At 40.6% G+C, this 25,833-nt stretch overlaps 1 protein-coding gene across 1 annotated transcript in view; it reads right to left on the reverse strand.

Moving 5' to 3' along the window:
• The window catches only part of Frem1 (FRAS1 related extracellular matrix 1), a 148,398-nt gene that overhangs the window by 75,336 nt on the left and 47,229 nt on the right, over positions 1 to 25,833 (reverse strand). The window contains exons 10-17 of the mRNA XM_036179029.1: positions 22,612 to 22,956; positions 21,872 to 22,014; positions 17,022 to 17,218; positions 15,873 to 15,963; positions 14,439 to 14,606; positions 10,812 to 11,020; positions 9,592 to 9,685; positions 6,673 to 6,925 (exon numbers count right to left, since the gene is read on the reverse strand). Coding sequence (XP_036034922.1) covers positions 6,673 to 6,925; positions 9,592 to 9,685; positions 10,812 to 11,020; positions 14,439 to 14,606; positions 15,873 to 15,963; positions 17,022 to 17,218; positions 21,872 to 22,014; positions 22,612 to 22,956 — 1,500 coding nt within the window. The remainder of the gene's footprint in view (positions 1 to 6,672; positions 6,926 to 9,591; positions 9,686 to 10,811; positions 11,021 to 14,438; positions 14,607 to 15,872; positions 15,964 to 17,021; positions 17,219 to 21,871; positions 22,015 to 22,611; positions 22,957 to 25,833) is intronic.

A 25,833-nucleotide genomic window follows, 5' to 3' on the forward strand; every position in this document is an offset into this window, starting at 1 on the left:
AGATACCAAGGTAAATAGATACATAGATAGGTATATAAATAGATACACAGGTAGATACATAGATACATACAGAGATATATAGGTAGATAGATACACAGGTAGACACATACATATGTAGATACATACAGAGATAGATACATAGATACATACAGAGATAGATACACAGTGATGGGTGGTTAGAGAGGAAGGAGTGGATCTGGGAAGAGGTGGGAAAAGGAAGTAAATATGCTTAAAATACATTCTATGAGATTTTGAAAAAATAATTAAAATATTCAATAAAAGGAAGCATTATCCTTCAACTTTGGCAGGAATAAAAATAAGAGACCTCTTAACTGCTCATAATGATGACAAGAAGTAAGTTGACTTAAAACACATATCCATCTGTTATTCATTTGATAAACATCTATTCAACTCCTACAATGACATAGTTAGTTCTCTGGGCATTCCAGCAGAGAAAAAGCAGACACTCTGCACCTCTGAAAGGCTTTTTTAAAATATGCTGAATGTCAAAAGACCTACTGTGTGTTGTTCACTATGTAATAATAGGAAAACAGATGTAGTGTGGTGAGAATACCACAGATGTATGCATGCATTAGGTTGAGCCATTTGAAATTGCTACTGTTCAAACATTTTTTTTTTTAGATTTATTCATTTATTATGTATACAGTGTTCTGTCTGCACGTATCCCTACACACCAGAAGAGGGCACCAGATCTCATTACAGATGGGTGTGAGCTACCACGTGGTTGCTGGGAATTGAACTCAGGACCTTTGGAAGAGCAAGCAGTGCTCTTAACCTCTGAGCCATCTCTCAAACATTTTAACCCACTAAGTGGAAATTTCATACACAGGAAGTTTTTGGCATCCACACATGACACGTCTGTAAACTCAACCAACCACACATTGAAAATACATGGAAAAATATGTCTGTGCTGAATATGTAGAATATGGACTGAGTATATCATTGTTCCCTAAACAATTCAATCCTACAATTTGCCTCAGTATTGTAAGTAATGCAATGATTACTGAAAGTATGTGGGTTCTCTTCATAGGTTATAGGGAAATACTAGACTATTTTCTAGAAGTGATTTGAATATGCATGGAACTTGGTATGTGGGGGTTCCTGAGAACCATCCTCTGAGTATACCAAGTGATGACTCTATTTCATTTGGACAATCTACAAGGATTTAAGGTTGAGAAAAAAGATACAAATGCCCTGGGGCAGAAACACATGTTGGAGCAGTAAGCCCTTCTGGATGATTTTACTGGCTTTGTGCTATGACTTGAAGAAAGAGTAAGCCTGCCAGGCAGATAAGGCAAATACCTGGGAGGTGGAAGTGGGGCCTGTAGGGAGAAAGTCAGAGAGAAAAATATCCTGAATGAAAAGAGAACTTGACAGAAAAGTCAGTCACAGCATTCAGAAACTGACTTCTCTATAAAGCACAGGCTTCATTAACATCAATAGCTGAAAACCAGGCTGAGCAGCCAGTCAAGGGGAAAGCCAAATGGAAGATAACCTTAAGAACATAACTTAAGAACTTTCTTCACTCTTGTTTACTATAGCACTGGAAATCTTAGCAAAAGAAATCATGCAACAGAAGGAAAAGGCATCAAAAATGAAAAGGATGAAGTTAAATTATTCACATTTGTAGATATCATAGCAGACTCCATCAAACATTGTTAGGACTTATACATGAGTTCAGTAAATTAGACAAAAACCAATACACACACACATACATACACAAAAGTAGCATTTCCTTCTTTTTTAAGTAACATTTCTAAACACAAATACAGCAATCACACTCAAATACTTTAAAAATGAAATAAAAAAGCAGACCTCCACAACAAAAATCATAAAACATTGGTGAAAGAAATGATAGGACATAAAAAATGGAGATAAATGCCATGTCCACACTAAGTGATGGAGAGACTCAACTCAATCCCATCAGAAAGTGTGTAAGTTTATTAATTATCAGGAAAATGTTAGTCAAAAACCATAGTGAGTTGTCACCTTACTCAGCTGAGCATCCATCACCAAAAAGACAATAGATCACAAATGCAGAAAAACATAAACACTATTAGAGGCAATGTAAAGTAATAAGAGTTTTATGGGAAATGCTGTGCATATTCCTCAGAAAAAAAATAGAATGGCATATGATCCAACAATCTCATTCTTTATTGCACACCCTAAAGAGATGAAATTTCCATACCAAAAAGATAGTTGTCCCCTTCAAGTTTATTGCAGCGTTAGTTATGATAGTGAAAATATAGGACCTCCAGATGCCCTTCAATGGATGCATAAAGAAAAATGTGCTATGTTTATGCCTTGCCAGTCACAGTCACGTGCCTAAAATTGAAGAACACTATGTAAAGTGAAACAAGCCAGATGTAGAAAGCAGTTTTTGTTGTGCAAAAATGGAATTGTGGACAGTAGCCAGAGGAAAAGGGAAAGAAAAACAGAGAGACTTTAATTACAGCCAGAGAGGTGTGCTGGGGCAGGAGTTGGGAGAAGAGTAAGAGAAAAAATCCTTTGTGGAATAGAGTGAAGGGATATGATGAATGCATGATTATAATACAATTACATCATTTTCTCCTTCCCTAGATCCAAACCCTCCTATATACCCTTCCTTTTCTCATTATTATTATAACTTCTTTTCTCATTAATTATGTGTGTGTTCCTAAATATATACATACAATCTGCTCAGTCTGTATAATAGTACTTGTATGTATATTTTTTCAGAGCTGACTATTTGATACTGTTTAACCAATTGGTATGCTCGTCCCTGGGGAAGACCATTTTTCCCACTCAGCATTTTTTAGCTGTCGGTAGTACTTTATCTAGAGTTCAGGCCTCATGAGCTTTCTCCTTTCCAAGTTAGCATGTCTACTGGCATTATCCTTGTTCAGGTCAAGTTTATGTAGCCATGTGGATGAGACTTCATAGGCATAGCTTCTCTAATATTTCATGCATACTCACTGATTTTCCAACTGCTATAATCTTCCAGCCCTTTCTTCCACAATAATCCCTGAACCTTAGGTGCCAGAGTTGTGTTGTAGATGTATTGGTTAGGACTGGGCTCTTCAACTTGGCATTTTGACTGGTTGTAGTTTTCTGTAATTGCCTCCATCTGTTACAAAGAGAAGTCTCCTCAATGAGAAGCGAGGACTGCACTTAGCTGTGACCATAGGACAAATGTTTAGATTGTTGTGAGGGGTTGTGCTGTTTTAGTGAAGTTGTGGTTGTAAGCTCTTCTCTATGACCCATGACTTTACTAGTCATAAGTTGTGGGCTAGGTCTCCAGTACCAGGCATGATTTCCCTCTTGTTGAGAGGGTCTTAGGTCCAAGTAGAGAGCTATTGGTTACCAACAAATCAAACATACCACTACTACACCCTAAGGATTATCATGTCATGCTGGTCATTGTTCTAGTTTACAGGACTCAGCGCTGTTGATTACTTCCCTCCTTTGAAAGTGTATATGGCACCTTCAGGGCCTCTGAGAGAAGGCTTTCAGTTCAGCTCCAATTCACAGGCCTCTGGGTCCTGTGTCTGAAGTACATGGTGTTTTCAGCAATGGGGACTTAACTTCTACCTCCAAGGGTAAACAATTCCCCATAGACATGCCTGCAGGCCAACCCACTATAGATAATTCCTCACAGAGACTCTTTTCCCAGGTGATTCTCAGTTGTGTTAAGTTGATAATTAAAACTAATCAGTACAGGTGATAAAATTAATCAGAAGACTGAAGCAAGGGTTGGAACAGAAAAGTGTAGTGGGTAGCCATTCCAGCTTTGATCTGGAAGTTCCAAACCCTATTGAGGCTTCGGTAACTGTCACGCCTACAAGGCGGGGCTGAGAGAGGACCCTAAAGACTCAAGATCTGGATGTGCCAGTGCTCTTGGTTCCTGGACCCTGGATGCTGAAGGTAGACTGAGCAGAGTTCTCCAGAGAACAATGCTGGACTGCACCATACCTTTCCCAGACCCTGTTACCTATCCCTTCACTTCTAAGTTACCCCACAAAATAAACCTCCCTTTTAACTACATGGAGTGGCCTTAATAATTTCACCAATAGATAATAAGTCACTGAGACATTGGGTCTTTAATAGCAGAATTCTTAATGTCAATCCAAACAGTGCTAAATGGATGCCAGTGGAGTAAAGGAGTGAACCTTGTCAGGAAAAATAACATTCAAAACATCCTTTGAGTCTATTATTCCTGCTAATGGAACATAACTAAAACATGTATGTGAAATCATTTTCCCCAGGGTCCTTCTAAGCCTCACTAATTAACAGTTCCTTACATGGCCATGACACTAGAAGAGATTTAGATGTTTGTAAACCTGCCTTTCAGGATTTGGAAGGTAGTGTAAGAGAACATGACTCATCTTACTGTACGTTACCTGAGCTTCATGAGCCTGCTAAAGATGTTGGAATTATTCAATAAACAACCATTGCTCTTTGAGTCCCTTTCCTATAAGACTATTGGTGATCTACAAAAGGCAGGGGGAATACATAAGCCTGAGGCCAGCCTGGGTTACACAGCAAGTCTGTCTATGTTTTACCATGTCCTTAAAATCTGAGTGAGGCTGACCTCAGAAGTAATGGACTAATATCAATGGTGGAAGAAATTTTAAGACTGCATAACATTCAGGCTGTGGCATGATTTTTACTAGCTGATTTTACCCAGGTTTACAATGAGAACTGGGAGCAAAAAGTAGAGGAGGAAGATGTGAAATGTGTAGTTTGCCAAGGAAAAGAATGTGCTGTAAACTGTAAACAAAGTTAAGTGTGGGTAAGTGGCTACAGTTGTTAAAAAGTAGCAGCATACTTTGATGAGGAAGCCAGGAAAGTGGCTAGAGGACATTACATTTCAGGAAGCAATAAGACATCATGGATGGGATGATCCAGAAGACAAAATGGCAAGCTCATTTGAAAGACTTTTCTTTAAAAAGAGAGAAGCATGGGAGTGCCATGCTTGAGCAGGACTGCCAAGGAAGATGTTTTCCAAGACTGCCACACAGACATTCAGGCTGCTTTCATCATAGTCCAGGACCATTAGGTTACTTCTTAAGATGGCAGCAACACTTGGCTTTGTCGATATGGTGCCGATTTTACTGGCACACCCAATTCAAGAGTTAGGAGATCATGGAGGCAGGCAGCCAGATTTTAAAGGAAAGCATGTGAGGCATCTCACAATGTGTGGCAGTATTTTGGGGTCAGTGGAGGCTTATGAGGTGGGAGCTTGCTAGAGAAGTAGATACTAAAGTTGGGCTCCTGAAGGTGACAACCTAGCCCCTAACTCCAGTTTTGTTCTTTGCTTCTTGGGCTGTTGCCATGTGAAGGGACCCGCCTCATGCCTTTGCCATCAACTGAGATTCTCTGTCATGCCTTCATGGCTGTGAATGGCTGAAAACTCTCAGAAACAAATGCACAAATGTCTTCCTTCCCATTGATGGTTTCTGCCACAGTGACACAAAAGTCATGTGGTGTCCACTCAGCTAGCCTTCCCATGTCCTCTTCCTTCCTCCATTCCTCCAAGGAATGGGTGTGTTAACAAGAAACTGTGATAGTGTGTGATTAAATCCAGCAAGAGGAAATAGATGATGCTGTTTCCGGGCAAATGCTACTAACTTAGACCTAAGTCAATGACTTAGGATTTCTGTTGCTGTGATGAAACACTGTGACCCAAAGCAACCTGAGAAAGAAAGGATTTATTTCAATCAAGCTCCCATACAACAGTCCATCATTAAAGTGAGGACAGGAACTCAAACAGCAGGAATCTGTAGGCAGGAGCTGATGCAGAGGCCTTGGAGGGGAGCTGCTTACTGCCTTGCTTCTCATAGCTTGTTCAGCCTGCTTTCTTATAGAATCCAGGACCACCAGCCCAGAGATGGCAACACCCACATCAATCACTAATTAAGGAAATGCCTTATAGGCTTATTTTATGGAGGCATTTTCTTAATTGAGAATCCCTCTTCCCAAATGACTCTGTTTTATGTCAAATCGACAAAAAAACATGGCAGGAAAGAATACATGCAAAGAAGAACAGTATGAAGTGCCGGTGTGTCATGGCCATCCGTCCATGTGAGAGGGTTTTCTCTGCACACTTGATAACAGTCCTTTAGCGCAGTGTGACTCAGACGCCACTGTGGCCCTTGGGCTCGATGCTATGCCTTGCAAATACCAGATGCTGAGTTACTGTTTTCTCTAGTTGAACACTTCACACAGCAGGAAGAAATGCCAACTGAGTAACAATATATTGAGGTAACAACAACAGAAACTCGGTCCTTACAAACCTGCACTTTTGTTCTGACTGTCACATGCTATGAGCAGGTCATGCGAAGTCCAAGATACCATCTTGCTTTTCAGAAACTTAGAAAGGACACTAGTTACTTCTAGGAAGCTGACTGGTAGCCAGGAGACTTTTAAAAGTAATGGTGCCACTGTTTTAGGTAGCCTGATTTGGTATTTGCATCATGGTTTAGAAATCTGTAAGTAAAATGGTCAAATTCTCCAAGATGACTGAAAAAGGACTTGTGGACCTCTGTCCATGATGACCGTGCTTACAAACTGGGGTGCAGTGGAAAGAAGTATTAAGATTATAATGTGATGGGGGTTCATGACAAGGGGAGACTCTTCAGAGTGCCTTCACTACACAAGGCTGACACTTACCTGTGTGTTTGTATGTCACAGCTCCTGAGATGACATCTCCCTGAGAGAACCTATTCACATGGTTTCCAGCCTTTCTCACCACCCCATGCTGTGGCTCTCGGGTAATCAGAAACAGCAGTTTCAAGTCATCACTGTCTGCGTCAGTAGCAAAAATGTATTCAGGGGTGATGGTCACCTCTCCACCCTCTGAGCAATGCATCATGGGGATCAGGTCAGCCTTCAGAACAGGTGGCTCATCATTCACGGGGAATACCTAAGCAGGATAAAAAGAGCACATTTTTAAAGAAAAAGACAAAGTGACAAATGTCCCAGCTGGTAAACTACTGCTCACAGTCATGGTGACAGGCATTTTTCATCTTCTGGACACATGGAACAATAGCCATGAAATTTGGCCAAAACAGCCTGAGTTGTTTGACTTTCTCAGTTGGTTGAGGGATGCGCCAAATAAATGAGAGTCTGTGGCTCTAGCTGGGAACTCAGGGCACTCATTGTTCTCAGAAGACAAAGAGGATATGCAATAGAAAGCATCCCTCATTTTAACATGCAGACGCTTTCATTAAATACACACATTGCACAGGGATTCTGGGCCCAGGCATCCGATGCATGTACATCCACAGCATCAAAGTTAGTCTTATTTCAAATTACTTGGTGATTCAAAGCTTTCTGCCACCTTCGACTTCTGGCCACCTACAAAGCTTCCATGGGTCCACAGGAAACCATAGTGGTGTGTTGTCAAATGGCTTGAGTGACCGGGTTTGGAGTGTTTGTGTGTTTGTTTGTTTGTTTGGTTGGTTGGTTGGTTGGTTGTTTGGTTGGGTGATTTAATTTTGTGGCTGTTTGGTTGGTTGGTTTAGTCACGTCTGGCCTGCTGTGAGCTTGTGTACACTTTCAGCCCTACATATGCTTCAGCCAAAGTGGTCTTAGTAAACATCAGTTGCTGGTCTGCAGGGACCTTCAGTGTCTCCTCTGCTCCCCCCATGATTCTCCTAGGAGTCTCTGGTGTAACATGCCATGGGTGCCGTCACCACCCCACTCCATTTTCACCCAAGCACACACTCCTTACCATCTCTCATGGCCTCTGTCTCACCCCCAGAGCCTGCCTCTGTCTCACTCTCCTTGTACAACTGATTTCTGCCTCAGATCCCATGTATGTTTTTCAGGGAAGGTTTCCTGATCTCTCAGGCTAATTGAGAAGCTTCTATTACTTACACTCTGGTTCATAAAACACATATACATTTTAATCAATTATCTTTGTGATTATCCAGTTAGTGGCTATCATCATCTGTGATCTGTAACTTCAAGAACAGGAATCCCCTTTATCTTGTTCATAATTGTTTTACAAGCATCGACCTAAAAACCCCACATATATTACAGAAGGTACTTACTAAACTTTTGCTGAATGAATAAATGAATGGATGTAACTTTTCCTAGTTACTATGCATTCAAGGACTATCGGCTGTCAGACAAATAAACAGAGAACTATGCTGATGCTTTCCTGTAAGGGATACAGGGATGAGTGCATAGACACTGTAACTTATTTATCAGAGGTGTAAAAATATAATTGTCTGCTTTCTTCTTTGCTATGAAGAAAAATAACCATCTTTGTTCATATCTTCTGTGTGAATCCATTAAAGACATATCTTCTTGCTTGACTCTAAGAAATTTTACCAATTTGTTCATATGGATGATAACTGTGAATAGTCATTGTGAGGGGAAAAAACTACAAACAACTTTGCCCAAAATCTGTTTTGTCTGGCTTTCAAAAATTATCCCCTTTAACTTAAAAAGTAGCAATAAATGGTTTCTTTCACCAAGATGCACTGCTTATTGCCAGACATAATAAGATGGTCATACATAACAGATGGGAGTGGAGTCCTTAAAAAAAAATGGAAAAGTAACTCAGAGAATCTTCCTTTGTGTATAGAAGTTTGCCATAAAGGAAATACCCCTCTTGAAGCCGAAATGGTCTCCTGCTTTTCATGGAGCCATCATAGGCCTTTGTGAAGACCGAGGAGGAAAATGAGAGGCAGGTCCTGCATAAAACCTGGCACCTGAAGCAATCAATACCAGCCAGGGAGAAGTATGGCCAGATAATGAGTAAGGATGCCTCACATTACACCATCTCGTTGATAGATCTGAACCAGCTCTAGACTCTTCAGGAGCCCAAGTATATTAACTAAAGAGAGATAATTCCTTACTTGTCTGTTTTTTTTTTTTTTTAAACAATCTATAGGGATCAACACTCTTTATGAGTGATCAGCTATAAAATATCTTACATAGCAATTTTATGTTACTAAAATCTAGCCCCTATTCAAACAGGAAGAGATGGAAGCTAACACAATGAGAATACTTGGTGGCCCTTCAGGGACTGTGATAATTTTCTCTATCTACAACTATAAACGCTTGCAAATCATCCACAAGATGCCCATGGTCTTGGTTACCCACACAACAGGGAAACACCAAAGTTTTCAGAAGTCCTTTGAACATGCCTCAACTTTGTGAGCAGACTTTGTCAAAGGAAAGGGGGAAATGACTTCAAACCAATCACATGCCAGGGTTGTGGTATAGACATTCCAAATGGAGCCCCACAGGCATGGCTTCTTCCATAAGCAAAGAGGACCCCAGTGGTTCTGGACAGTCTTCCCAGCTGCTAAGTAAGCCTGTGTGCCATACTTCAAAAATATTAGACATATTTTATATGCAAAATGAACTACTTTTAAAATTAAGTATCTGAATTTAAGCTTAGAATAATTCTAGTATAACCTCTGTCTCTACCAACTGACTCCAGGCGCACACACAGGTGCTCTGGCAACCCTCTGCTTTGGAGTCTGTGTATTTTAAGTTGTTTTGGGACCCTGAGAAGTTCCCAGAATAGAGACTTTACATTCAAATGATTCAGGGAGGAAATGTTTTACCTACCTCAATGTGTAGAACAAACTCTGCTGAATTTGTGCCATCTGTGATCTCCAAGAATATCTCATCCTGAAAAACCTCAGATCCGTCATGGTGATACCTGCAGGGATAGTATGTAAGCTAATCTTTTAGAAACACATGGGTGAGGCCTCAGCTACATGACACAAGTACTCCTCCATCACCTTGGCCATGACTTCACTAAATAAAAAGTTATTTAAATAAGTAAATTAAAAAAGAAGCAGTACAACTATAAATGCATGCATGTAAAGCGGGACAGTGTAGCCAAGCAGACTGGTAAAACCTGACTCCTGAAAATCCTCACAAGTGCATCAGCATCTCTGTGCTTTGTTCTGCCTGAGAACAGAATGATGTACCTTGTCAGTCTTGGTGACTCAGGTTAAATAACTGGAAAATACTTCACGCAATTCTTTAGACAGGCAACTAGACAGCATTCTAGCAAACACTTCTACCTTTCTCTGCCCATCATTCATCCCAGCACTGCCTCAACAAAAGTCTTTCCTTAACATGTGGATAGGAGCTAAGATTTCAAATGCAAACTAGAAACAAAACAGAAAAATTTTCTTTTCTTTTCTTTCTTCCTTTTATTTTTTTCTTTTCTTTTTTGAGACGGGGTTTTTCTGGAACTCTCTCTGTAGACAATGCTGGCCTCAAACTCACAGAGATCTGCCAGCCTGTGCCTCCCTAGTGCTGGGATTAAAGGTGTGCACCCCCCCCCCATTCCTACCTTCCTCTGTTCTTACCAGTTTGGTTTTGAACTCATAATCCTCCTGACTCAGCATTTTGAGTATTGGGATTAGAGCATAGGCTACCATATCTGTCTGATCAATAGTGTTCTACTCCTGAATTTCCAAGGTTGTGAAATTGCCTTTTCTTAGAGCCAACTTCAATTAGCTGCACAGATTTTAGTCTCTACTAAGTTTGTGATATGTGCAGTTGTACCAAAATTAATATTCATGATCATTAATTTTTCTTGCACAAATATTCATAAGCTCATTCCCTCTGCTATAGTAAGCCAGAGAGAAAGAAAACGTTTGAAAGAAAATTCTTTTTTACTTCTTTAATTTTCAATTGATTATTAATAATATGAAATGGCATATTGTTTGAAAAGAATAACACAGGGTCCTTTCCCTTTGCTGGGCTTCACAATTGTCTAGAGAGCCACTGCACAGAAAGGGGAAAAACACACACACACAAAATTGTCTAACCTAACTTTTAAGGTATGGAGGTCTCTCCATGAAAATGTGCCTCTTGGGTTTAGAGGAAATCCATCCACCTCTACCCTGCCATGTAGGGGCATCTCTTGAAGAGAGAGGTTGATGCTGTCCAGTAGGGTGTCCACGTCAGAAACCAAAATGGACTCTGGGCTGATGGTGCACTGACCACCCTCGACCACTCTCAGGGTATTGGTGAATACCTAGAAAGAAGGAAGGAGACACTCAAGGCCTTGTTCCATCAGGTGTTGCTGAATATAAGAGTTCATCAGGTCCCTAGAAAGCTTCTGGAACCATCCTTGAAAGTCGATTAACTTTTTTTTTTTTTAAAGATTTATTTATTTATTTTGTATACAGTGTTCTGTTTGCATGTATCCTTGCAGGCCAGAAGAGGGCACCAGATCTCATTACAGATGGTTGTGAGCCACCATGTGGTTGCTGGAAATTGAACTCAGGACCTCTGGAAGAGCAGTCAGTGCTCTTAACCTCTGAGCCATCTCTCCAGCCCTCGATTAACTTTTTAAGAATGTTTATAAGGAGGCAAGTTATAGCTAAATTATTTGGATACAAAATATTTTATTTGCATAGTTCCAGTTCCAAGCTTTGAAACATACAAAGACACAAAGATAGATCTCTGATTTGGAAGTACCTATGCTTCACGTGTCCCAGAGTCTCTGCAGCATAGCCAGCAAAGGGAAGCCTGCTGCAGTGCTGAACTGAGAGGAAAATCTTCCACCACTGTACACACAGCCTCTGACAAACACCCATGAAACAAAGGCTCCACCTCTTTTCTTAAACCCTAAAACAGTGCTTCTCAACATGTGGGTCACAACCCCTTTGGGTTTAAAATAACCTTCTCATGGGGGTCACAAAGCAGATCTCATGCATATCAGATATTTATATTATGATTCATAACAGTAGCAAAATTGCAGTTAGGAAGTAGCAGTGAAAATAAATTTGACCCCTAATTTGTAGGGGCCACTACAACATGAAGAACTCTGTATTAAAGGGTCACAGCATTAGGAAGTTGAGAACCACTGCCCCCAAAATTCTTTAAGACTTGAGAGGTTGATGGAAACTTCGCTGTGTGTTTTGCAGAGTGAGCAGAGGCAAGCTGAAGACAAGACGGTTACACTTCCTGGGAAATAGATTTATTCAAACATTAGACTTAAATATTAAAAGCCACAGGGGCAATTTCAATACAAAAAACCCCAGTGTTCACCTGACTAACAATTCAGTTATAGGCACAAAGCAAGTTAGAGCAGCTTGGTCTATTTTATTACCACACTACGAGTGAGCAGGACGTGTTCTGTGATTATCAAGTCTAGAATTCTGTCATCTACAATGTAATGATGACATTTATAAGGAATGCACATGTGCTCCAGGCTCTGAGACTACAATAGAAAACCCAGTCGAGTTTACTTAGCACATCAGCTTCCAAAATTAATACTACTTTGTAGAAGAAAAAGGTAGCAGCAGATAGTTAGGACTTCAAATTGTGGGCTCTGAGGGTTCCTCCCAGATAGCCCATGGCAAGTACACCACCAATACTAGGACACTTCTCACACAAAGAATCTTCTTTCTCAGCAAGATGAGGCCACAGCCCCCACCGCAGAGTGCATCCTCTCTGCTCATCAAAGGGGCACCGTGTGAAGGAAGTCCATTCCACAGCCATCAGAGGCACTCATGCATATCTCCAGGGCAGCACCCTGGGTCATGGAAATAGGACTCTGAGAAGGATGTGGCTGCCTTCATTCCTTAGTAAACTACCCCCCAGCAGAGAAAACACAAGAATGATCGACTTCTCTCTATGTCACCCACCCCGACAGTGCTTCCTAAATGCTTCTGTCTCACTTGTCACACCTCCGTCTTCACTAAAGCAGAAGAAAGAAACCGAACCCTTTCCCTGATGGAATATGCACCAGGGGCCATGCACACCAGCCCCATTTTCTTGGTGGGTCAAGCTAGTCTCCCAAATAGGGAACAGTGCATAAAATACACTTGGCTATGTAAGATGATTTTCAAAAATATTTCTTTGAGAGCAAGCTCAAGCATGAAAATCCTGTGGGTTCATGAGGCTTCCTAAGAGGCTCCAGGTTTGCATGGTGTCACTCTGCCCTAAAGACTGCCACTCAATTCAATTTCATGTCGTGAAAGTGCCAGCTCAATTTCTAATAGTCTCAGTTCTTTGAGATACTGTTTCATTTGTCCCTGGTGCCTAAACCAAAGAGAGAAATCAACATCCACTGTGACCCTAAGTCTTCCTCACTTCTTTCAAATGAAGATGACTCTTCCATCTGCCTCGTAATTATCTGCACAGATCAGCCTTCTCCAAGCTTAGACCTTTTTGCATAAAAGAAGATTTTTCAACAAGTTTTGCAGGGGATGCTTTGGTTTGGGATCTCAATCTCATATCTGGACAAGGGTGATCTAGGTGAAATCTAATCAACTTCATTCAATAGCTGTTCTGACTTATTTTCACCATCAGCATTAGGCCAGGTCTTCAGCAGGAAAGGGGTCCCAGATGGAGTTGGCGCAGATGCCTTCTAGTTAAAGAGCTGTCAACACTTCTTCAACCACAGACTGCAAGCTCGCCAGCTTGAGAGGTTGGGCCGCTGACATAAGTGAGTGTATGGTGTTGGTGGGGACTCTGAAAATGGACGGCGCACCCTGTCCTGCAGCCATCCATGGTGCCTGTGGGCTCAGTGCCGGTAGAGCTCTTTATTTTCAAGAGAAACCTCAAATCAGTCTTGTTAAGAAATCTTCTGGCCCTTAAACATCTGCAACTTAACAACTTAAAATATTATTTAGACCCATCAAGCCATTTCTGCATGTTGAGTAAAAAGCCTTCCCTTTGGCCCTCCAGTAAGAAATCTGTTTGCTAGCCTGAGGCAGGTGTAGCTGTGATGAGTCAGCAGGAAAGAAAACATCAGAGCTGGCCATATTCAGGTAGGTAGATGGCTGGGCAAGTCACCCTGTACCTTGGGAATGAAGCTGGGAAGGTCTAGAGCCTTCTGGTCAATAACAAATGGGGGATAATATTCCTTTGTCTTTCCACTTCTAAGGAGAAAAAAAATGACCCTATAATAATCACACTAATCAAGTATAGTAGTGCAGAGGGGGCAGAAAAAACTCAAAACCAAACAGCCTCAGAGAGAAGACGTCGCAGGTAGCAATGCCTTTAGAGTTTGGTTTTAAAGAAAAACTCAGGCCCCTTAAGACTTCCATAAACATTGAGCAGTGGCACCAGGGAAAACGAAAGGATCCATCCTAATTCATTTTGGAATATTAAAAAGCTTCTTTGGATCACACAGCAGCATAGCTGGCCTGTGGTGAGAGCAAATAGGTTCTTCCAGTTGCTAAGAGACCCATCATTTAATCTCCTTCCCCTGATCAACAAGGGGGGTGCTCAGCAGAATGAAAGAGATGTGGATAAGGCTTTGAAAACAATGCCAAATTCAACACTGAAAAATTTTCACCTTTCAGATAGGAAGTCCCATGGGTAGAGTCTCCCACCCACCCCCACCCCTCGCTTTTTTTCTATATTGCATCTGGGGAATGAAAACATTACTCTTTCCTTTCTCTCTCTCCTTTTGGCCCTCCATGTCAAACATGGCATACCTCAGGAGCCTGATTGTCCACTGGGAGAATGGTTATGTTGAAGCAGATTCCATGCAAGGTGCCTCCATGCTGGTTACTGACAGACACTGTGAACTGCACATGTCGAGGACTGGGACCTATATCTTGCATGGGTGGCATGTAGGCCACTTTCATATGGTTCACAGCATGCTGTAAAGTAAATTGAGATGGACATATGTGTTGGTTTGCAGAGACCGGAATCCTCTAGCAACCTAAGTCTAAGACCACTGCAGCATTAATTGATAGGGAGTACAGTAAGTATTCCCGAGGATGGAAAGATTCCCAAGGCTCTATTTGGTAAACCACATTGCCTAAACATAAGAGGAAAACTGATGAAGTCAGGCAGTATGTCAAATGCTGGGAGCCAACCAATTCTGCAAAAGGCAGACTCAGACGTCTCTCAGTCCCTCCCTGCAGTCACTGTACTAACACAAACTGTGTAAGCCTACAAGGCCTCTGTTTCCTCATTAGTGAAGTTGTTAAAACAGTAGCACTTAGCACATTTACAACTTCTAACTATTAAGAAATCAGACATAATTAGCCCTAAACTACAGATGTCTCATAAACCACACACACACACACACACACACACACACACACACACACACACACACACACACACGTGAGGTCGTCAGAGGAGAGTTCACAAGAGTAAGCAGAGGGATCCAAAGGTTTTGGGAGAATAGTAAGTATTATGGAATGAGCTGCAACCCCATAAAATGACATACTAAAATTCTAATCCTTGAAACTGTAGAATGTGCATTTATTTAGAAATAGGACCATTACAGGTGTATGTAGTAGAAATACTTGAGTAGCATAGGTCCAATAGAACTGGTCTCTTTGTAACAGGAAGAGACAGATGGGGGCAGGCATGACTGACAGAAGTCAAAGCTATCATTTGCAAGCCAGGGAATATCAAAGGCTGTTAACAAAGCACTCGCTGCTAACATGCAGGGAGGAAAGGATGTCTACAGGGTTCAGAAGATCATAACCTGCCAATGCCATGTTCTCAACACCTCTAACTTCAGGAAGTACAGAAAAACGCCTTTTGTTTTGAACTACAAATGTGTGGTAGTTTGCTATGGTAATCATGAGAAACTACAATAGAAGAATGAGTGATCTGTATTTGGTGGAATAAAAACATAGGCCTGGGGCCTGAAATCAGTGTCTTGATATTGGCAAGATGATGCCAAAGGCCGTGTGGCTTTATAACAAGGTTTGAAATTGAATCGGATTTGATGAAGGCTTTTCAAGCAGATTCCAATGTTTACCAGAAGTAAACACATAAGCACAAGGATAAAGACATAAGGCACTGTAGCAGTGACTGGCTAGCTTCTCAGATACAACACTGGGCATACCGCACCTCAGAAGATACATTAGGCATGTGTTAGCCAACATTTTTACAAATTCTCATACCTGGGTAAATGATCTCAGCCCCTGGGCTGTAGGATTTTTTATTAGCTTTGGTATGCTGTCCACCATAAATAACTTCCCGGCATCCAAGTGTCTAAGAGAAATATAGACCACATCAGCTTCTTTTCCAGCTAAGAAAAAATTAAATCAAATCACAATTGTGATCACAGAATAGTGATCTGTGTTATCTGAAAGGCCAGGCCATATCAAGCTCCCACAACCAGGACCAGAGATAGCTAATAATCCAAATGACCCCTGTGCTATCTAGATGACCAGAACCAGGCCAGCTCCTTCCCTAGGCCCTTAACTGATACAGGCAGCCTATCTCCAGAACTCATCTTCTTGGAAGAGACAATATGTTGAGTTCCGATGTAATTTTGCCTTTTAGTGCACCAGGGATTGCCTTACACCAGGAAACTTCCCCCCCAAATTGTACTGTGCTGAAATGCACTGGCAATAAACCACTTGGCATCAGACTCTCCAGAGGTTTGATCTGAGCTGACTATGTCAGGCTGAACTGACTTTTCCTTCTCCCTCTTCATGGCTCATCTTCCCGCCTGTTTGACTCTTGCAGGGATCTCCGCACCACAATCAGCTTTTGAAAAACATGTCATTGTGGGGCAAAAGCAGATGCTCCATATTTTTAGTGTCTTTATGTTGGGGGCTTGTAGCCTTAAGTCCAGCATCATCTATGACTATCATGACTGAACAGAGTTTTTTGTTGTGTCATGATGAAAAGGAATCATTTGTCTCATCCCAAGTGTTTTCTCACTGTCATTTATATGACACTAGCCTACAGGATCTTTGTACTACTGTTTTGAATTGAGATTATAAAATATGAATACCAAGAGGTCTGCCATATCTAAAAATAATATTTTGCAGACTTCAATAAACATCATTAAAAAGAAAATTAAGGATTTGCTTTAGAAAAATGGGATTTCAAGTGTTTTGTTTAAGCATCACTGTGATGAAAACTACAAGCTGCCTGTAAGTCACTAGTTGTCACTCAATCAAGGTGAGGACAAATTTGTGACAAGAGGAAATGCTGAAAGGGATGTAAGTTCAAGTCCGACCAATGAAGCAACTGAACCACACTGCCACACACCAACACTCTGAGAACCAGTGGGACATATGGTAGCTTTGCAAAGACACCTGTGGCTGAAGGAGAAACATGGAGGACGTGTTAATGTGTAGACAAGCTCCCCATCACATGATTCTGTATCTAGGAAATGTAGGTGCTTTTTAGTGATGTAGGCCACCTCCGTTTCCTTGACAACCAAATGCCGGGAAATGCCAGGAGCTTCTTTTGGAAGCTGGTCATCTACTGGAGAGATATGGATCATCACCATCTGGAATGAAAACACACTGCTCTATTAAATTGAAATACAAGAAAACACCAAAGAGAATGTCCCAGGATTATCTAGAAACAGTTAAGACCACTTCTCCAAACTGCCATTGACAATATACTTCTGTTAAATGATTTAGAAACTACTAAGGATTCACTTATCTGATTTATGTTTTAAAAAGATAGTCATCATGCCAGATGTGGTGGCACATGCCTTTAATCCCAATACTCCAGGGGCAGAAGCAAGGATCTCTGTGAGTGATTTCAAGGCTAGTATGGTCTACATAGCAAGTTCCAGGACAGCCAGGAATATATATAGAGAGAGTATCTCAATTTTATATATATATATATATATTCATCACAGTTCTAGATAATCCATTGGGAATATTAGACAATGGGCATATAGAACACTAAGCACAATCCCAATATTATTTTTTCTATCTTCTTTCCAATAATAACCTATGGGTCATTGCTCCCTCCTTTCATCAATAATCCTAGACACCTTGTTGTCACTCCTGGTTTCTCCTTTCCCATCCCCAGCCAATCCTTTGCCAAGTTTCTACTTTCAAATTTTCTGTATCACTCTTGTAATTTCTTCCTTATGTGGTTGCAACAGCCCTAGCTCCACTTGCTAGTCTATACTTTTTATTAGCTTGAACTAACTTTAAAAAACACAAGTCAAACTAGCTAGTTCATTTCCCTCCAAACCTTAAAACAACCATCCAGGAAGTATCATTATTCAAGCTCCTTAGCATGACATTCAAGACCTCTCACGGTTCACACATACTGCACTTTTCAACTTGATGTTTTATTGCCTTTGAACACAAACCCAATGTTCTAGTGACACATGGTGGACCACCTTCCCCGCCTCAGATCCACATCATATTGTTCCTTCAATCTGATGCTTTGGTCTTGCTGCCTCTAGGAATCCGATTATTCTCACTCTTGCAGGATCTCCTAGATTCATCTCCAATTTCTCAGTTGGAACTGTTTGTGAACCTTGCAGTTCCCTCAAGGGAGAACCTTGTAGTTCCACCGAGTGGCTGTGTTCCCCTCCAGGACTCATCTTTGAACTTCACCAGCGGCGCAACGGTTTTGAGATGATTAGGAGGGTTCTGCCCCCATGCGTGGATTGGGTCCCTAGAAATGTACGTGAGGGGAAAGTTTGTCCTTTCATCATGTAAGAGTTTGTCCTCTTAGGAGTACAAGACAACAAGGTGCCATGTTGAAAACAAAGAATTACTTTCACCAGACAAAGAGTCTTCTGCTACATTGATCCTGGATTTTCCAGTCTTCCAACAGTAAGAAATATTTCTGTTGTCTATAAATTATTCAGTTATTTTATTAGAGTGATTAAAAACTAAAGCCTGTTATCAAAATAAGAATACAAAGATAATCATAATTCTAGTCTCCTAAATCTATGTCATGATTTTTTCTCCACTTCCAATATTTTTCTAATCTACAAAGTTCAGAAATTCTCTATGGGCTTTCACAGCAATAGTGTGGATCAGCGAGTCTCTCCTTAATTGAAAAACTGGATTTAATAAGGAAACAATAGTTATTGTGCCTTCAAAGAGACCATTTTCCATGCTAATTTATTCTCCAATGTGTTCTTTATGAAAGAAGAATGGAAGAGCATGCTTTTTATCCCCTGTAGTAATTCTTGGTGGGCGCATTTTTCAACATGCTTTATGATCGCCTAAGTTGATGTGTCTTTACATATTTATGCATGCTCAAACAATTAGTGTGTGTGTCTGTGGGCAAGAGAAATTCCATTTCAGCAAACTCCACAGAGAAATAAAAGCATTCTCATTGTGCTGGAATCTGTTTATAACAAAGATATTATTAAGAACCCATTTCCAGGCAGAGTAGGAACCCATTTTCAAACCAGTCACCAGCCTCTAGACTCCAGCTTCCCTCAAGTCCTCCAGTGTCCTTGTGGCTGCAAGCACATACAGACAGACTTACAATGAATCAGAATAACCAGTGAAAGGCCAGAATGCAAAATGACTGCATCACACCCTGACCCTCAGATGCAGGCTCTACAATTATACTTTGCCTGGTGGCATCTGACTTTCTTGTGGCCTGAATTATTGATCCTTCATGTGCCCTGAGCTCTGATTCTAGCCTGCTCTTGATTTTCCTTCATTTGAGTTATTTCTCAAATACCCAGTGTTATTTCTCAGTGCCAAGAATTACTTCCATTTTAGAGCTGCCCACTCTATTAATTACAGTAGTTTTATATACGTTTTCAAGAAAATACATTAAATGTTTGTTGAACAAGATGGCTTTTAAATGCTGAAGACAGAAACAAGTAGAGATGCTGGGTAGAGATGGGGTGAACATACAGCCTGAGCTAGGGAAAGAGTCATCATTTGCAATATTCAATATAAATGCAAATGTGATGTAAACAGTAGAGGTCCATATGGCTTAGGGAAAAATGACAAGTAAAATAGTATGTGAGGAACAGAGGCAACTTATAAATATTATCTATCATCAGATTGTTGAATCATTGGATGGGATACCTACAGATATACAGAGGGGGGCAGCTGTGTTTAAGAGCCCCCCCAAAAAAAACTACATGCTACATAAAGACAGCACAATTTTGTAGCCTTCTTGCTCTGCCTTTCTTCCCTAGTCCATAAATATAAGAGCACAGAATCAGGAAAACATATTATTGTGTCATTGGTTAAGAGCACTTACTACTCTTGTAGAGGACTTAGGCTCCATTCCCAACAACCGCATGGCAGCTCACAACTGTCTATATCTCCAAGTCTAAGAGATCTAATGCCCTCTCCTGGTCTCCAAAAACACCCAAACATACATGCACCTATTTGTGTATGCATCACACACAAATAAATAAAAACAAATAATAATAAAAGAACCCATCTATTATATGGAATAAATTTATAACCAGATATTTAGATTTTAGACTGATTTGCTTGCCCAGATTTAGATAACTATTCTAAGAGTTTTCATTAACTTGGTCTATATTATATATTTCTCTTCTTGTGTATGAAGAACATGATTTCTAAAATGCTTAACAAGAAAAAAGAAAGATGCCCTGAAATCTCAATGCATGAAAAGACATAGAGCATTCTAAACATCCTATGATATTCTAGCAATAGCTTGAGCAGATGCACAGAACACTCAGAAACATATCCTGCTGACAGTTACTGTTCTGAGCTATTCAATCCAGCACAATCTCCTACAGAAGCTCAGCCCAGAAACGACGGGTCAACTACATCTATGAAACAAGGGGTGATTACTTTCCAAGAAGTTGACTTGTTTGTAAAAAAGCAGATGAATTCAGAGTTTTCCATACACTTCCCTGCCCATCCTATCCAAAAGACATCACTGAGTTCTTCCGGTTTCAGATCTCCTCCTTCCGTATGTCCATGTCAGCAAACAGATGCACAACTTGGTCTTTTGCCCACTGGCTGTTATCAGAGGCTGTAGCATTCTAAGAGTCCATCAGAGTAATAGGACACACACTTTAAGCATTCTTTCTTCAATAGGCTTGAGATTTTCTTGCATCCGCATATATGCCACCTTTGAAGGTAGCAGGTATAAAATGACCAGCAACAATATCATACAGAGTCCATAATCAATTTCAATTACTCCTTTTGAAATTTGACCCCTACTCTCCACACTTTTACAACTGTCCATATGCTACACCAATCCCATATTTTATGATTTCTATGTGATAATATTTGCTTCATCTTATTTCTGTTTACTGTAGACTCAAATTATATCTTTAGCACTAGTCAGATCTGAGATCTTAAAAAAAATAAAAATAAAAAAATAAAATCCATTTTTTTTTTTTTTAGTATGTACCAGTTGTCTGAAAGCTCAGTGTTTTCCCCATAATAATTCTGTTAGGAAGTCTCTATCACTTGCTTGAAAAACAAGTAAAGAGGAATGGAGGTTGATTAGCTGTTGTCGCAAAGAGGAGGAAAACTCAGGAAATTTAAATTAAAGATAATTTAAATACTATCTTTAAAAAAATGTCTCTTTGGGTGTTGAGAAGTGAGCAAATTTTTGAAGTTGTCTATGTATGTACTATGGCTAAGTAACCTTAGAAACAGTTACCATGTAGAAACTTGCAAAGTACTTTAGAAAAGTGTGGGCACAGTACTGGGAGAGGGAAGCATACTTATTTTTGCCCAACCTATTGCTTCTCAAACTTCGAATCTCAAAACCTGTGGTGATGTATTGTGTACCCTAATAAACTTGCCTGAGGTTCAGAGGACAGAGCCAGCCACTAGATTAGACATAGAGGTCAGGCAGGGGTGACTCACACCTTTAATCTCAGCATGTGGGATCTTATGCCTTTGCTTGAGAAGCACACACGCCGTTAATCCCAAGAAGTAATATGGCAGGGCAGAGAAAGGCATATAAGGCATGAGGAAACAGGAGCTCACTCTCTTTAGGCTGAGGATTTCATAGAAGTAAGAACTAGTGGCTGGCTGTTCTGCTCCTCTGATCTTTCAGCTTTCACTCTGATTTCTGGCTCCAGGTTTTTTACTAAAAGACCATCTAAGATTCAAACATCTCAAACAACAAAACCCATTTTTCATGTATTTTTTAATAACATCTCTTAGAGCAAATCTTGGTACTTAAAACTTTGGGAAGAGGTTCTGAAATGGTCTCTCACCTGTGGCACTGAGAGATTTGGAGGGTCACGACTGTCTAACAGGACAAATTCAAAAGAGTCTTCAAAGATTTCTCCACCGAAGTGACGGTAGTAAATGATTCCATTGAACAGGTCTCTCTGAAGGAAGCCAGGGACCGCATACCCTAAGGGCCCACAAAATACCGCACAATTTTAGGCATTGGTGCCAGTGAAGCTGAACTCACCTCTCAACATCTTCTCTGCTAATGTGCTGTACATAGCCAAGGATTTGCATTAAGTATTTTTAACGAAATGCAGAGCAATGGACTAAAATTGCCCAGCCTCAATGTGGAGATTAACAATGGAAAAATATTTCCAAAGAATAGCTTTTATTATAAATACAATAAAAATTGCTACATATTTGATCCACACTGTCAACCCCTGACACCAAAATGTAAGCAAATATATTAATGAAATTATTTGAGTAGCCCTGTAGAATAAACCAAACATCTCCCATCGTATTTATTTATTCTACTGCCTTTCTTAGCTGACTTAACTTTTAATAGTGTGATAGTTATCTTGAGCTTAGTGCCAGAACTTTCTACTACCTCAGGTAGTAGGTTGACTTAATATGAGTCAAATTTCTACTGCAGAAGATGGGAAAACAATAATATTTTGCTTCATAAATGTGGTGTCTGATCTTACACAAATTTGACCACAATACAAAGTTCTTTAAGAAAGAATCAATTCCATTCCAACCATCTTACCTGCCTAGAACTTACCTATCAGTCCTGGCCCTGGCTTCTTCATGATCTCCCCAGCCTGTGGGGACTTTGTGACATTAAAGAAGATGTAGTCATCACTGGAGTCCATGTCTGAAGCTCTCAGCATGGACCCTTGGATCAAGACGGTCTGGCCCTCCTCTAGCTCAATAATGACATTGGTTATGAGGAAGGGGGGGCTATCATCCTTAGGCAAGATGTTGATGGGAATCTTGTGCTGGCTGCTGTGCTGGCCATCAAATATCCTGAGAGCCACAAAGTCTTTAGTGGAGTCACTATCATCATGATGATAGCGAACAACTCCAGCCTGAAGGTCAGCCACAGTGAAGAGAAATCCTTTGCCCTCTGGTGAAGAAAGCAGATGTGGTTCTGAGTGATCAAGGGAGGCAGCAGAGGCAGCGGCTGAGAAAGGAACCACTACAGGACAGTGGGCTATGGGAAGCAGTGGTAATACAGATGCTCCCAAACTCACCATGGGGTTGTGCCCTATAAACCACCGTAAACTGGAAATGTTCTAAGTCAAACACATAAAGAAGAGACCTTATGACAGCCTCAAAAATGTAAAAACAAAACAAAACAAAGTATAAGTCAAGGACAGTCTGTAGACTGGGTAGTTTAGTGAGCAATAGGATGCTGCATCTGATATTGAACACCAGCTCTCCCACTTACTACCTGTGTGGACTTGAGACTAGTGTTTGAGACTCTGTGAAACAGGGAAAATAATAATATTAGAGCTAATTTCAGGAGTCAACTAAGAGATACCAGACCTTTATGGATGTAAGACAAAAATGCAGAGGAAGAATTATCACTCTATCATCTGTCTATCTATCTATCTATCTATCTATCTATCTATCTATCTATCTATCTATCATCTATCATCTGTGTATCTACCTCTCTCTGTCTCTCTACACCTCTCTGTCTCTGTCTCTCTGTCTCTGTCTCTCTCTCTCTGTTTCTCTGTCTCTGTTTCTCTCTCTCTCTCAGTCATCTTCTTCTCCCCCGCCCCCCAACTTTGTAGGCTTTTTGACCTTAGACTCATACCTCTCTGACAGTCACCCACCATGTTTCCTAGGGCTTTGACCTTGGACTGGATGAGAATTATTTCATCACTACCCTAGTTCTCAAGCCTTGGCCTAAGACTGAAATACTTGATTGGCTTTTCTGGACATAAACAGTAGTTCTTTCCACAAACACATCATGAGCTTTCTCTGTCTCCATAGATGTAGACACATACAAAAAAAAATCCCCATAATAAATCTCCCCTTATATATTTGTATGCCTCCTATTGGTTTCATTTCTCTGGCAAATCCTACCAAATATAACTAGATACAAATAAAAATGGATGCAGATACGCCATAGCAACATCAGAGAAGTCAAACAGCAGTAAGCCTCTGATAAATATTGATTAATGCTCATTGTCATGACCTAGGGAAGCAACATCAGCACCAAATGGGAAGCTATTAGAAATGCAATTTCTCGGGCTCTGCCCTGAGCCTACTTAATCAGAAATGCTGGAGATAGGACTCAACACCTATGTTTTACTAAGCCCCCACCCTCAGGGTGGGAACATGCTAAAGTTTGAGAACCAGAGCTGGAGCCTGGTTCAAGCAGAGGTACAGATCCACTCATTAGTCACTTCCTGGTTTTCAAAATTGCAGATTGTCCATTTGTAAACTAGGAACTATAATAGCATCTTACTTCATAGAGGCGAGGAAAATGAAAGACAGTGTATAAAATGGTTGGCCCGGTACTGACACAGAGTGAAGTGTTGATAGATGATAGAGACTTTCTCCCCTCTCTGATTACAGAACACCACCATACCATGGGTTACCACCCCAATTTCCACTTCTGCAGTATTAATAAACCCAGTTTCATTTTCTGCTTGGACGATTACAACAGAAATGCAAGTCATTGCACTGGGCTGCTGAAAACTTGTCAAGGACTGAAAACTTAGACCATGTGACTTCTCTTTTGTGCCTCCTGTCTTTTCCTGGCTCGCAGACACACAGAAAACAACACTGGTTATGAAAGTGCTGCAATAGCATGACTTTTATCCGACTCCTGGTCCTGAGTGGCACACTCAGGTCTCAACTGTCTCCCACTGTCCTGGAAGTAGACAGAACTGACTGTAATCTGTTAGCTTTTCAATTCTGAATTCCCCAATTACAAACGATGACAAATGAAAGTTCTCTCTTTTCTTTATCATTCAGCAAAGTAAGAGGATAATCGGACTAAATCCTCTTAGCATGTTATAAGGAACAGACTTTGATCATGACATGAACAGTGCTTTTATAAGGGCTATTATCTTCTTATCTATCATCCTTATTGTTACAAATCCATGTTTTTTAAACTTTTAAATTGTGGCAACTAATAATAATATAATAACATCATTATTACTGAAGTATTTTTAAAAGTTTTTCTCCCTGTTTTATAATATATTTCTCTGAAATATTTTGTCCTCCAACTGGGGACACCCATAGAGCAAACCTGAAGTTTGAGTAATGAGCCAAACATTAGATTTAATTCATAAGGGATGTGAGCATCCTACAGAGTTGAGTTTCAGTATCTCCACATCTGACTGTAATGATTTCAGTTTGGAGGACATCCAAGAAGTGATACACATACCCTGTTAGCTATGATTCAAGTGCGTACATGCATGCGTGTGCGCATGCTTGCGTGCGTGCGTGCGTGCGTGTGTGTGTGTGTGTGTGTGTGTGTGTGTGTGTGTGTTCATGAGATATATGGGGGGAATGATTGCACATGCCAGAGATCAACCTCAACTCTCATTCCTCAGGGGCCCTACCCCTTATTTTTTTTAAAGGTTTTTTAAATGTAACATATATGCATGTTTTACTTGCATATATGTCTATGTACCACATGCATGCCTGGTGCCTGTGGAAACCCAAAGAGGGAGTCAGAAGGCCCTGGAGCTGAAGTTAAAAATGGCTGTGAGCTGCCTGGCAGATGCTGATAATTGAACTCAGGCCTTCCAGAAGAGCAGCCAGTGCTTATAACCAACTGAGCCACCTGTCTACTGTCTTCCATCTTGCTTTTGTAGTTGTTATTTTTTAATTTTTTTAAATTTTTATATCTTTATTTTTATTGTGTTAATGTTTTGCCTACATATATGTCTTTCATCACATGTGTGCCTGGTCCCTGTAGAGGTCAGAAGAGGGCATCAGACTCCCTGGACCAGGAGTTACAGGCAGCTGTGAGCCATTG

This window comes from Onychomys torridus, chromosome 2 (assembly GCF_903995425.1).
Source record: "Onychomys torridus chromosome 2, mOncTor1.1, whole genome shotgun sequence".
Taxonomy (NCBI): domain Eukaryota; kingdom Metazoa; phylum Chordata; class Mammalia; order Rodentia; family Cricetidae; genus Onychomys; species Onychomys torridus.